Source organism: Scleropages formosus, chromosome 3, assembly GCF_900964775.1.
Source record: "Scleropages formosus chromosome 3, fSclFor1.1, whole genome shotgun sequence".
Lineage (NCBI taxonomy): Eukaryota > Metazoa > Chordata > Actinopteri > Osteoglossiformes > Osteoglossidae > Scleropages > Scleropages formosus.
In genome coordinates, this window is record NC_041808.1 from 10,598,551 (window position 1) to 10,611,061 (window position 12,511).

The 12,511-nt window shown below is 42.2% G+C and overlaps 2 protein-coding genes across 4 annotated transcripts in view; one reads left to right on the top strand and one right to left on the bottom strand.

Moving 5' to 3' along the window:
- The window catches only part of ak5 (adenylate kinase 5), a 61,905-nt gene extending 51,142 nt beyond the window's left edge, over nt 1-10,763 (bottom strand). The window contains exons 1-6 of one of the 2 annotated variants that reach the window (XM_018734799.2): nt 10,495-10,763; nt 10,247-10,319; nt 7,494-7,680; nt 6,783-6,950; nt 3,534-3,706; nt 2,318-2,431 (exon numbers count right to left, since the gene is read on the bottom strand). In XM_018734799.2, coding sequence (XP_018590315.1) covers nt 2,318-2,431; nt 3,534-3,706; nt 6,783-6,950; nt 7,494-7,680; nt 10,247-10,306 — 702 coding nt within the window. In that variant the 5' untranslated portion in view covers nt 10,307-10,319; nt 10,495-10,763. Of the gene's footprint in view, nt 1-2,317; nt 2,432-3,533; nt 3,707-6,782; nt 6,951-7,493; nt 7,681-10,246; nt 10,320-10,459 lie in introns of both variants that reach the window. The other variant, XM_018734800.2, reaches the window with a different exon arrangement.
- A 1,092-nt stretch (nt 10,764-11,855) lies between these two features.
- pigk (phosphatidylinositol glycan anchor biosynthesis, class K) overlaps nt 11,856-12,511 on the top strand; it is a 30,489-nt gene continuing 29,833 nt past the window's right edge. The window contains exons 1-2 of one of the 2 annotated variants that reach the window (XM_018734640.2): nt 11,856-12,004; nt 12,292-12,345. In XM_018734640.2, the coding sequence (XP_018590156.1) occupies nt 11,909-12,004; nt 12,292-12,345 (150 nt within the window). In that variant the 5' untranslated portion in view covers nt 11,856-11,908. The remainder of the gene's footprint in view (nt 12,005-12,291; nt 12,346-12,511) is intronic. The other variant, XM_018734641.2, reaches the window with a different exon arrangement.

The following is a 12,511-nucleotide window of genomic DNA, read 5'->3' on the forward strand; positions in this document are numbered from 1 at the left end:
ATTTAGTCTAATCTGGGGCTGAAAGACAGCTAGAACACATCAATATAATACATTTTCACCTCGGCTATTCTACATCCAGCAAAAATGAACAGATACCTGCTGGGACCTTGTGCAAACATATTATCAGTCTCTGTGCTATAACAACAGAGCAATGTTTGCCCTGAATCGATCCCACACTCAGTGACAGGTGCTTCCGTGACATGTTAATCACCACAGTCCCCCAAGACCAGTAACCTTTCTCATTCTTGGACCCAGGTATTGCTTTCTTATTACATCAACTTGGACTGAAGAATGCAGACAAGACCTGGGAATGGGCAGAGGACTGGCTGGCACCTAAACGAAGCTAAACGATGCCGTGCGGCTGTCAGCTGTCCCTTGACAGTCAGCCACTCTTATGGAGTTTGCATTGTTGGGGTTGGGGTACGGCATAATTGGCACCACTGTTATGATTCTTGCCTGGAGGCTGATGGTCCCGATAATCACGTCTCGGCCATCAACCCTTCCGCACTTCAGTACAGTTGGGTGTACGAAAGCTCTGCTTCTTCGTTTCTTCCACCTTCCAGAGTCATGTACATTTTTTCAGCTAGAAAAATTTGTCTTCTTTGTTGGTTAAATGCAGTTATTCCACTAGAAATGAGATTTGTGTATGAAATCCGTCATTAAACCACGCTTACTTACTTTCTAACGAAAATAAGATTCAGAGAGTGTTCAAGACTTATGGTATATTAGGATCAGAACAGACACAACAACTAAAACATTATCCTCTTAAATATATACAACTGTTAAGCTGGAATCCATTTGTGTGCAAATGCATGGGAGGAGAATTAGTATTACTGACTCGGCAAGGTTTCACAGCTGAAACAGTAGATATGATCTAAGCTCTCTGGATCCCAAGAAACTGCCTATGAAGTTCAAGCAAAAAACTGGAAAAGATTATAGAAAGTTTGGCACATCTTTGAAACTTCCCAGAAGCTGTTAAGTCCAAAAAATGGCACAAAATAGACACAACGAAGATGCAGCTGTCACTGGCTGAATTGGGAAACGCTCTCCAGAGATCTCCTCAGAACTAAACAGTTTTGGTCTCTTTGGGAAGGTGGCTAGAAGGAGAACACTTCTGAAAAAAGTTGGTATTAAGCTGCACCTGAGACATTCTGGAAAAAATGTTTTGTGGTTTGTTGAGGCTACAGTTGAGCTCTTGGCCTGAAAGCAAAGCAACCCCAGCCCATCGTTCTCCATAAGTGGTAACATGGTTGACTCAACTTCGGCGGCACTTTAAGTTTATCAAAAAGTTAACTTCTCTTCAGACAAAACCAGTTTACTAATTCTACATCAATTCCTTTCATAATCCAAGTGTTTCCGTTACAAACATTGACAAGTAGACAAATGTAATTTTAATACATTCATTGATGAATGAATGAATAAATGTAATGCAATTCTTCGTCCAAATGCAAGATGTATTGTTGTTGTTGCAAAATTATTTTGTTGTTGTACAAAATTATGTAATTTTGTGCAAAATCCCCCCCTTCAGATGACTTCCCTCAGTGCCTTCATAGTGGCCTTCATGCTGGTAGCATCAATACCTACCTTTAAAGCGGTGCTTGTGGCAGTATGTGGCAATTTGCTTCATCACACTGTTCCCTGTAGTGTAACTGCTGCTCGGCATCATGACAAAACTTAATGGAGAACAAGTACTCAACAAAAGCTCAACAAAAGGGTAGAAGATTATGGGTTGACCAATTATACCATGACTGACATACTATAAAGCATTTGCAAATTGTTAGACAGAGCATCACTTATGGATGAACCTGTGCAGAGGTCATTTCATGTCTGCTTCGTGTGATTTAAAATGTGGCAGTGGCATTCAAATCTAAATGAAGCTCAAAAAGCAGGATTTCTAAATTGATCTTTTGAGGTGGTTTTCTAACAACATGATGTATCACTTCAGGGTAAATCTATCTGCTAAACCCTGATGATTCTATTCTACTGACTTTTCAAAGCAAACAGATAATGAATGATCGTGAATAAAGTGATATTCAAAATTATGCTTCTTTTTAAATTTTACCTAGCCACACTACAATATGACAGAAGCACTAGGATAATGACAGACCTCTGCCCTCTGGTTTCAGAAGGTGCATTCACAAACAGGAAGATAATTTCGAACACATCTGGAGAAGGAATATTTATTTCAAAACTACGAGAGGCTAAAACAGTGCAACGTACTGTGTGTATTCTCCTGTTGTCAATGCTTCCGTTTAGTCTCACATTAATCTATTTAGCATTAATCTGAGGATTCCTTTGGGAGATGGAGGGCGCTCACCTGATCCTCGAAAGACAGAGCCTGACCCACGTCTCGAGGGAAGCCATCGATAACGATGCCACTGGCGTCCGGGATCTTCATGATTTTCTGCTTGATCTCGGTAATGGTGGTTTCCTGCAGGGACGTGCAACTGGAGGTCAGGAACAGCTGTTATGCCATTAGAAAGTCACTAAAACAATGCGTCTCCATGAGGATAAATACTGATAAAATGTCAACTATATTCTTACAGAAGCATGAATTGATTTTTCAAGATGATTGTGAAACTGTCTCTAGGATGGATGAATGTCATAAAACTGCAATATTGATTTTAAATCATCAGGAAATAAAAACAGTCCTATAAACAATATAAACAATAAGGACTATAGAACGTAAAGAAGGGAGTATTAATATGTGGAGAACTGATCTTCGAAGTAAAATGAGTGATGCTACTATTACTCAAAGTCAGAAGAGTATAAGTCAAAGAAATCAAATTTCCCTTGATTAGATTTTTTCAGTTTTATTGCGGCAAAAGTGGCACGAACACCTGCTGTTAATCGAAGCCTCATTCCATCAGTCACAGCTTCTGTTTGCGGAGCTTCCCCAAAGGTCACATGACCCCTTACCCGGCACTTTTAAGTACCTACGCGCTGGGCACCAAAATGCAGAAAAGTCAGGTATTTCAGATCCCTAATCCAATAAATCCAGTCGGATTGTCCTCATGACCATATCTTGTTGGCCAGTGGCACCCCAGGTGTCCACCGTCTCATGTGGCTTTATAATAACTGCTGTGTGGATTAGCAGCTGATGCAATGCTAACTCTGAAACGCCACCATCGAGCAGTCTCTCTGCACTGTTCACACAATCGGACGAGTCACTCTGAAGTAAAACTGTCGCCTCGAATGACCCTCAGAACCAGAATCCGAGGCTCATTCTGTGTGGCAAAGTCATTTGAAGCAAATTAGCGAATTATACTTCCATTGAACTGTCATTTTGTTGGTCCGACTGGATAATTTTTGCAGTCTGACAGCAGCTTTTTACCATTGTCTTCTAAATAAAGCACAAGCTGGACTGAGTGTGTTCTTCAGAAGGTCATAATTAAACCACAACACAGTCCAATCCAGAAACTTGGCAGAGCGCAGCTGATGGCTCAGACTTTAAAAAAAGCTTCTTCTTGCCAGGTTATTGGACTGACTGTTCCTTCTGGCGCCCTGGTGGAGGGCTGGGCTCCCATCCCTACCTGAGGGGCCAGTTCCCCATTGGTGATGATCCTGGCAATAAGGCTCCACTTCCTGTTGCTGGTTGCGTTGTGGATCATCTTCTTCCTGAGAAGCTCCCCAACTGACACGTACTGGAAGCCATAGCGCTCAGCAATTTTTAGGCTCTGTGTTCCCTTCCCGCTACCTGGTCCCCCTGAGGAACGAGAGAGGACAGAAGGTGCTCTCCGAAGGTGTTAGGTGAAGGTACCCAGGGGTACGAGGAGGGCTGGGGGTGGGGGGTTTTGTATTTTTAGACTTCACAAGCAGAGGGACGGGACTACCCCGTCCTCAAAGAACCGCAAATTGGTCCAGCAGAGCTCAAACGAAAAGGGCCACAGGGAGCCACTGGACATAAGAGGAAGGTTGCAAGGTCACCACGGTATGCAGTCATCCTGAAACAGTGAGCACCCTACATCTATCAGCCTTTTAAAAATGCACTGGAATACCGCACTCTTTTGGCCTGTTCCCTTTGTTGTCTGCGATGTGGCCAGTGGCCCTCCTCTCTGTACACCAGGCCAACCAGCAGCGCTTTACCGTTCTCGTGAACTGCCATGCTGACAATTTCCAGCACTCATGCTTGGAATTCAAATCAACAGTGTAATATAAGGATCGGAGTACATTGTTTACCATTACTTTACCATTTAAGCACAGGCTAAATGTTTTAAAAAGCCCTGCGTCACAAATACACTGCCTTATAGTGTCTCTTTCAGTTGTTACTGTCCTGCACAGCTGCCAACAAATTCTCAGAAGGAGGGAGGCAGAGTCATCCTTCCAGAGTTACTAAACACAGGATCAGGAATGAATTACAACAGCGCAACTCTTAAAGATTTTGTTGCGGTCACTGACAATGCGACACGAAATGGTTATAAACTGGTGTACACCTTCTTCGGGTTGATGCCAACTGCACCCACCCCCTCTCAGTTCTAGCATTCTCACATCCTAGAAACCAATCTCTTGGAGATTTGCCTCTTCATACTGCCAATAAATGTTTATCGTTACAAGACACAAGTCTTTCTCGCAACTCATTTATTAATGTCATTCTGTCTTTTTAGAACCCATTTCAATTTTTTCCCCACATGTTGCTCAACCCAAATTTCGGCACCCCCACCCATTGCTTTGCTGACTAAATTATAGGTATTAAAACGTTGTCGTAGCAACGGTATCCATTCAACATATAGTCTTACGGCACCTGGTTTTCAAAGAAGCGTGACATAAAACAGCCATTCTAAATGGGGAAATTGGATTCTGGGAAACCAATCAGAAGTCCAGTTTTGAGAAGCCCCAGTCTGTGAGATTATTGCGGAGCTGCTGGGATAATTTATCAAAGCATGCAGCCAAGCTTTTAACCCTCAATGGATGTCGGTGTGCGGGAGGACAAATGGAAGCATTCAAAAACAGGGCGAGCACTGTTCACTGAGGTGGAGAATGAATTATAGACGAATCGCATCGCAGCGATTACACAACCTGCCACATCAACCTACTTAATAAATTTTCTTGCTCAACGCACATATCCTTTACACTGGAACTCCACCCAAAAACAATATCATGTTAAATATGTTCATCAGCAGACCATTTTCTGCAAGTCTAAAGGATTTTGACACGCGCCAGAATACTGTCCCTCTTTTGCAACCGCATGTCATCCTCCGACATCCTGAAAAGACAGTTGGAATTGGAAGGAGGTATATGGAGAGCACAATTTAGACTGTCTGAAAATTGTCTGTACTCTTCTGATTTCAGTGTCACCTGCTATAGTCACGATTGTCATATGTGAGCTTTTTTTATTGGAGAATTGATCTTTATTGTGGTTCCTGATGAAACTTTGATGCTGTTACAAGGCAACAGTAATGTAGATGACAGCAAAAACTTTCACTATAAATTATGTGAAACTACGAGCTGCTAATGGACAACATTGACAGTATGTGCCTCTGTGTAGAACGAGATTGCTCCGCTCGAATCCTGGCAGGGAAACTCGAGCGCGGTCTTGTTAGCGTGAATCGCGCTCAGGTGTGGCCAATTCAGCTGGTATAACAAGGAAGAACACACGGGTGCTTGTTTTCTCAGACTTGGATTTCTTCGGAATTGACAGCTCTAGGACCGTCCACTGGTTTCCCACGCCTGACCGCTGCCGAGCCCGGCATACCCTGGCATATCGCCGTGTTATTTTTACTCGCTTGGAACATTGCAGAGCGGAACACATTCTCAGCTACACAACTCATTATGTATTTAATAAAAAAAAATGTGGGTAAGATACTTCCTGATCATGCCTCGTGATTTCTTCAGTGCTACGTAAGAGCCCATGGAAAAATCATCTAGCTCTCTCCAAACGAAAATACATATTTAGTCCCAGAGTACACAAAAGTCATTGAGGCCAACACAAATCGCTGGCTATGTTTAGGCTTTAAACATGGGCAAATATTTTTTTCTAAAGCAGTTTAATGCTGTGAACAAAGAGTAGGTTACACAAACCACATTCTCAGACCTTGAAGTCATAGTTAATAACAGTTCATTTTCCATCTATAGTTATACTCCGTTTCACCGTTATCTGTCTAATGGCGGTCTCATGTCATTCACCAGCTAGGGACAACAATTGGGGCATTTCTATATGTGTTGTGGTTTCAACACAACATGAAGGGCCATGAAAGGAGAGCGCAAAGAAAGCAGCAGCTCTCCATTCACGGTATTTCCATCTGGAATTTTCGACTCATCAGCGGTCGCGATTTCTGACAGCTTCCTGACATTTGCATCGACTGCTAGGGAAGCAGGAGCTTAAGTGGGTCATTTGATGGCTTTCTCCTGCCAAAACATTTTTTTAAATGAGATGTCATAACAGTGTCAGAAGCTAAAAGGAGCGATAAGCCAAAATGCTACAAACAGCTGTTAAGGGATTCAAGTGAATAAGCTTAAAACTGCACGAGCACAAATTGCAACAGCAAATTTTCCTAATTATTTCCTTCAATTATTCACACTTTGTAAGTGAATCATTGGCATTCTAAGCTCATATACTGTACAATACTGCGATTCTGTAGCAATGCAATTTTTATCAATCGTGATCCAGAAAGTATGCAAATAAATACACACACACACACACACACACACACACACACACACACACACACACACACACACACTTGCAAACTTTGTTCTTGCTCGTGGACCAAAGATCCAAAATACCTGAGAGCTATTTTGTGTGGCTTGAATTACTGGGAGGAACTTGAGGGGGAGATCTTTACCTATGATGAGGATAACTTTTGGCCGCGGCCTGGAGGGGTCAAACACCTCGTATTCCTCGATGAGCTCCGCTGTCTCAGACAGGTCAGAATCGCTCTCAATGGAGAACTGGTGGATGGGTGGGAGCCGGTCATACCGTCGGTACGGGAAGCTTGGGCTATCTGGCAACACTAAGACAATGACGCAGAGGGTTCAGGTAGGGTCACGTCAACAGGTGCAGTCAATTGGAAAAGTACATGAGTACATCCTTTGGAAAATAAAGTATGTAAATAAGACAGGGTGCCTAAGCAATGGACTGGTGTGGTGTCAATGTTTAACCATTATTAACCTTTATAGCTGGGATTTATTATCTTATTTTTGCAAATTGAAGTCATCCGTTTTGCATATTCTTTTCATAGCCACAGAATGATCTGAGACACACTGCCATCCTCCCAAAAAGAACTGCTGTTAATATACACAAGAATCTCTGTGGAGTTTCCCCCAACACAATTTACATGTGAATTTGATTATAAAACTACAGTGACATGATCTCTCATACAATCAACTGTCTATTGTAGAGCAGATGTTTTGATGTGCCACGTTAAACATATCACCAATGTGGTTTTCTCATCTGGTGATAGCACCTGTCTGGTTTCACCCAACTTTCCCTTTTTTCTTTATGAAATCAACCCAGGTCAACCTCAGCATCCTGCTTTGTGGTTTCCCTTTCCTACCGTTCCTGAAGAAGGACCTTCGGGATTGGCCTCCATTGAGCGGGGGCAGGGATTTCTTCTCCTGGCCAACAAATGTGTCCCATCGGACCTTCTCCGTGCCCCCCAGCTCCCTGACCTTCTTCAGACAATTCTCCAGATACTCAATGGGGTCATCAGGCCGGTAGTACATCAGACCCGTCAAGAGGCTCTGAAAATCACATATTTCAGCTTAGGTTATTGAAAGGGAATTCATGAAGTCTCAACAGCTCTAAATACATAATACCTGTAGCAGCTAGACCTGGATCAGAATGACCAAGCTAGTACTGGAGAACTCAATTGGCTGTCACAGGAGGAAAGTAACTGTGGCCAAAAAGACATCAACAAGACTGCCACACATTTCAGTCACGATTTCAAAGTACTCAAAGCTGTAGGCTCAGTCCATCTCCACAATAAAATCATGTCTTAATAATATCTTATCATACTCAAACGTATAGGACCGTCTTAATTTTACACACAATATGTGTTGTCTATAGGTTGTATAATCCTCAATATTTAGTGCTAAAGAATTTTTACAACTAACTTCACATATGCTCATATTCCTCCAATGTGCATAAATAAAAACATAAAACACGCAACTGAGTGACACCCCTTAATTTCATAGATTGTTTTCAAATACAAAGAAGCCGGAAGCTTTCGTTTCAAAGGTTTCCCGTCAAAATACCACCTGACATTATTATAACAATGCAAATTCTGTGTTACCACATTTAGAAATTCGTGACTGTTTCTTTAAAGGGCCTTCAATTTATTAAGTCAAGTAACTGACTTCCTGCACATTGTGACAATTTTCCATGCTTGGAACAGGTAACTATTTCATAAGTATATCATGTTGGCTGACCTTAGAAAGTATTCTAACAATGTGTTCCCTTAAGACAAAGACTTCCTTCCAGCCCAGCATCCACCCTTCTAAACAAACACCAAATTCAGGGTGTAGCACTATATTGTATTTTTTTTAATGATTCCTGAACTGTGCATGGTTTCCTTTCGATAACAGACAGCCTGGTCTTCTGTTTGTCTGTGTATGGATACACTTCAACAAAAACAGCCAAAAAAAAAAAAGAAACGCATTGCACTCTACCTAACTCGTATCTGTGACAGGGTTCCCGAAAAGACAAATGGGTCACCACATTTATTGTCACTTCATCTGATGCTTTCATCCAATTTCAGATTTGTTCACTAATGAATTGTACCTAGAAATATTTTACCCATTTACATGCCAGGTCATCTTTACTGGAGGAATTCCGAGTAACTTCTTCAAGGTTTGTACAGCAAGGGGTGGGATTCAAACCTGGGTCTTGCCAGTAAAGGTACCTGACTAATAGTGGTACAGTGGCATGGTGAGCAGTGCTGCTGTCTCACAGCGTCTGGGTGGTGCGAGAAAATGTGGCTTCGATCCCTGCTCAGTTGTGTGGAGTTTGAATGTTCTCCCTGTGTCTGTGTGGGTTTCCTCCCACAGTTTGAAAAAATGCTGTTCAGGTTCCCCCATAGCGTCTGAGTGACAGAGAGTGTGTGTTCCACTGATGTACGGATGAGTGACCCAGTGTGAGTAGTGTATCTAGCAGTGTAAATCACCTTGGTGGATAAGGTGTGTGGGCTGGTAACACTACATAGAGTTCATTGGAAGTCACTTTGGAGAAAAGCTTATCTGCTAGATAAATAAATGTAAAAAATTACAGGCTACCTTTGGCAGAAGGTGTAGTGTGTGAACTAAATGAACCCAAATCGTAACACTTGACAGTTTTTTTTTGGCACACATTTTCACACAGTCCCTTCTCCGTTCAACCGTTTGAAAAGTACCTGTAAGGTTCCCTCCTTTCCGCTCCAGCGCCTAAAACGCGCCAACTGTTGTAACAACGAATGCAACTTCAGCGCCCCTGGGCGTCGCGGGCTTCTTCGTGACGCGCACCTTCGCGTTAATGATTTACAACGTTTTTATGAGATCCACTCATTTGGCCCGAGGTGGGAAAATAATCAACATTTACTGAGCAAGGTGCGTGTCATTGTGTCCCCGCAGGGCTCGCATCAGCCACGTGCGGATACGAGCGCCGCGCTCCTTTATTCCGCCTCGTTGCGTTTCAGCGCGTCCGGCGGGACGGGAGCGGAGCCTCCGAGGGCATTGATTGACTTCAACTCATTTTCATTTGAACGGCTTCACGGTGAAGACGTGGAAGAGAACGTCAATTTTATCCTGCTGCACTGTTCCTTCAGGACTATTTTCAAACTTAAAAAAAAGATTAACCGCATAAGAATCATTCTAATATCATTTATGGTTAAATATTATGCATCGGTTGAAAAAATACAGTGAGCTCAGCTCGTTAGCACAATAGGAATATATGTGAAACATTATATAAACGATGTAATTGGAAAAAATGTGCGTGCAGTGGATATTTCACATGTGTGTTTATTTTGGAACGGAGCGCCTAGGGACACGTGACATTTTACTGAAAGCCCTTTTCATTTATTAATTTTATTTAAATATATATAGAGTATATATAGAAAAATAATAATAAGTAAATAATGAAATTTATACACACACATATATTTTATATATTATATAATAATATATATTTCTCTTTAAATATATATATATATATATGTGCCGAAGACCAGAAGGAATTTAAACCGCCTTTCCCATAATATCTGGCAAGAATGAAAGTAGGTTACTGTGGCGATGATCTATGAAAACGTGCTGTGGACAAGAAGAACGCAGATCCCACCTCAAAGAGCTGAGGTATCTCCCTTCTTGCGAGGTACTCCTTGGCATCGCTGGTGTTCATCCCTCTCTGCTGACTGAAAAAAAAAAAAAAAAAAAAACAAATATATATATATCATATATATCTGTATAGAGAGAGAGATGTATTATAAATTCCGATACTTGATGCTGTCCACTGTCCACTAACGGACGTTCACTATTGGTGTCCAGTACTGACTGATATTCGCTGATGTCCACACTCTGTCCTCTCACCGATGTCCACCGACGATCGCGGATGGGATGATGTCCACTGTCCTCTCGCTGATGTCCACTAGCGATGTCCTCAGATGGATGTGCACCGGCGCCGATCGATGCCACCGCTATTCCCCCGTCGATGTCCGCGCTGTTCTCTGACGGCTGACGAAGGACCGTCGGCGGCGCGCGTCGCAGGTTCGAAGCTCAGCGCGTCTCCGCGCGGTGGGTGGAATCGACGGCGAGCGCAGCGGGAGTCGCGCGCACAGCCCACTCAGCGAGCGCCGCGCGACGACGTGCCGCCTGTCGGCTCCGCCAGCCCCTCCGTTCATATTCACGCGCCGACAGCCGGGTGCACTAACTAACTAACTAACTAACTAACTACCTAACCAACCTCGTACTCAGTGCGAGCGCAACAGCGGAGTTCGTTGTCAGGAAACGTATGCAGCAGTGCTAGGAATTAAATGCATTTGACACGACTTCCGCTAAATATGTATAAAACTCTGCGAGTGAACCATTTAAATCCACGGTAGTTTATTTGAGAAGCTCGTTCGTTACTTTGTGCACGTTTTGTACACGTGTATCGAAAGCGTCATATCTGTAGTTTTAGTTAGCTAGTTTAGTATTAGATGAGTTAAGGATAAAGGAAAACACCTTTTTCGTTTTCCTTTATCCTTAACTGATCTTCAGTTGCCCTTTTAAGCTTAATATAAAGTTTAATAACTGATAATGGTATAAAATTTTAAGATAAATACACTGAAAATACTACCTGTGTACACACAATCGTGATTTTTTTAGATGATTGCAACTTTGGCATGAACAGAATGCATTTATACTCTGCATGATGATGATATTCCACAGTCGCGAATGTACTTTCACCTAAAAAAAGTGACACATAAGCACAAAGTAAACATTGGTTGATTATTTGAGACAAATGTTGATAATCTCGTAACAATTATGTTTTCCCGTTTTTCAAAAAACGGGTATAACCCAGAGCTGTGTGTTCAAATCCTCCCTCCAGTTAAATTAATTTTATAGATACAATGCGTTTTAAAACTCTCTGCTACACTCTGCTGGCAAAACCTGAAATTAACTAGGTTGCAATTTTGCTTATCACAACAGCGCATATACATCGCTGCGGTGGATAAAAATAATACAGCAATTACAGCTTAATCGAATTAGATGGTATAAGACTAATGAATTACATCGTTAATGAGAAACTCGTTTTCTAGCGGACGCGCGGGACACAATACAGATGCAACTGATGAGCAACACGGACATAAATGTATGGAACACAGGAAGAGTTGTAAGAAAACAGTGCTATTTCAGTGCTGGTCTTCGGCGACGGCATGCAGTGATACACGAAGCGGATGTGAGCAACACGGAAATAAATCTATGAAACACCGGAAGAGTTGTAGATTATAGTGTTGCGTTAATGGCCACTTGTAGTTGCTGCTTTCCTTTAATGATGATAACACTATTTTTGTATATCCTTCTTTATCTTCAGCCGGTGCCGTGCAGTAATGTTGAGGTAAAAGTATTTAAAATAAACTTGTTCTAAGTAAAATAGTTCACCTTTTCATTCGGCACAGCGGTGTTTTGCTACTACTACTACTAATTAGCCTGAGTATGATCAGTCAAGACAAGACGGTGACGGACGCTGAAGAATTTTCGAGTCGGAATTTGTACAGATTTAAGATAAATTTACTTTGTATTTGAGACGTTTATGCTATAATACTGTGCAGCTCTTTAGGGAAAACAGCTAGCGGTGTAGTCGAAGTTTGTGTTGTGACTGCATGTCTGTCATTTACTTCTTAGACTAAAGCAAGTCAGCTCTTCAGCAGTGGTCACACCAACAACTGGGCTGTTTTGGTGAGTAGCAGCAATCTGTGTGAAGATGTCAGTCAGCTCTCTCTCTCTCTGTGTGTGTGTGTGTGTGTGTGTGTGTGTGTGTGTGTGTGTGACCCCAGTATCCCCATTGCCACAAGTGAGCATGAATGGGTGTCTTACTTCAGCTATGTATGAATGGGAAATATAC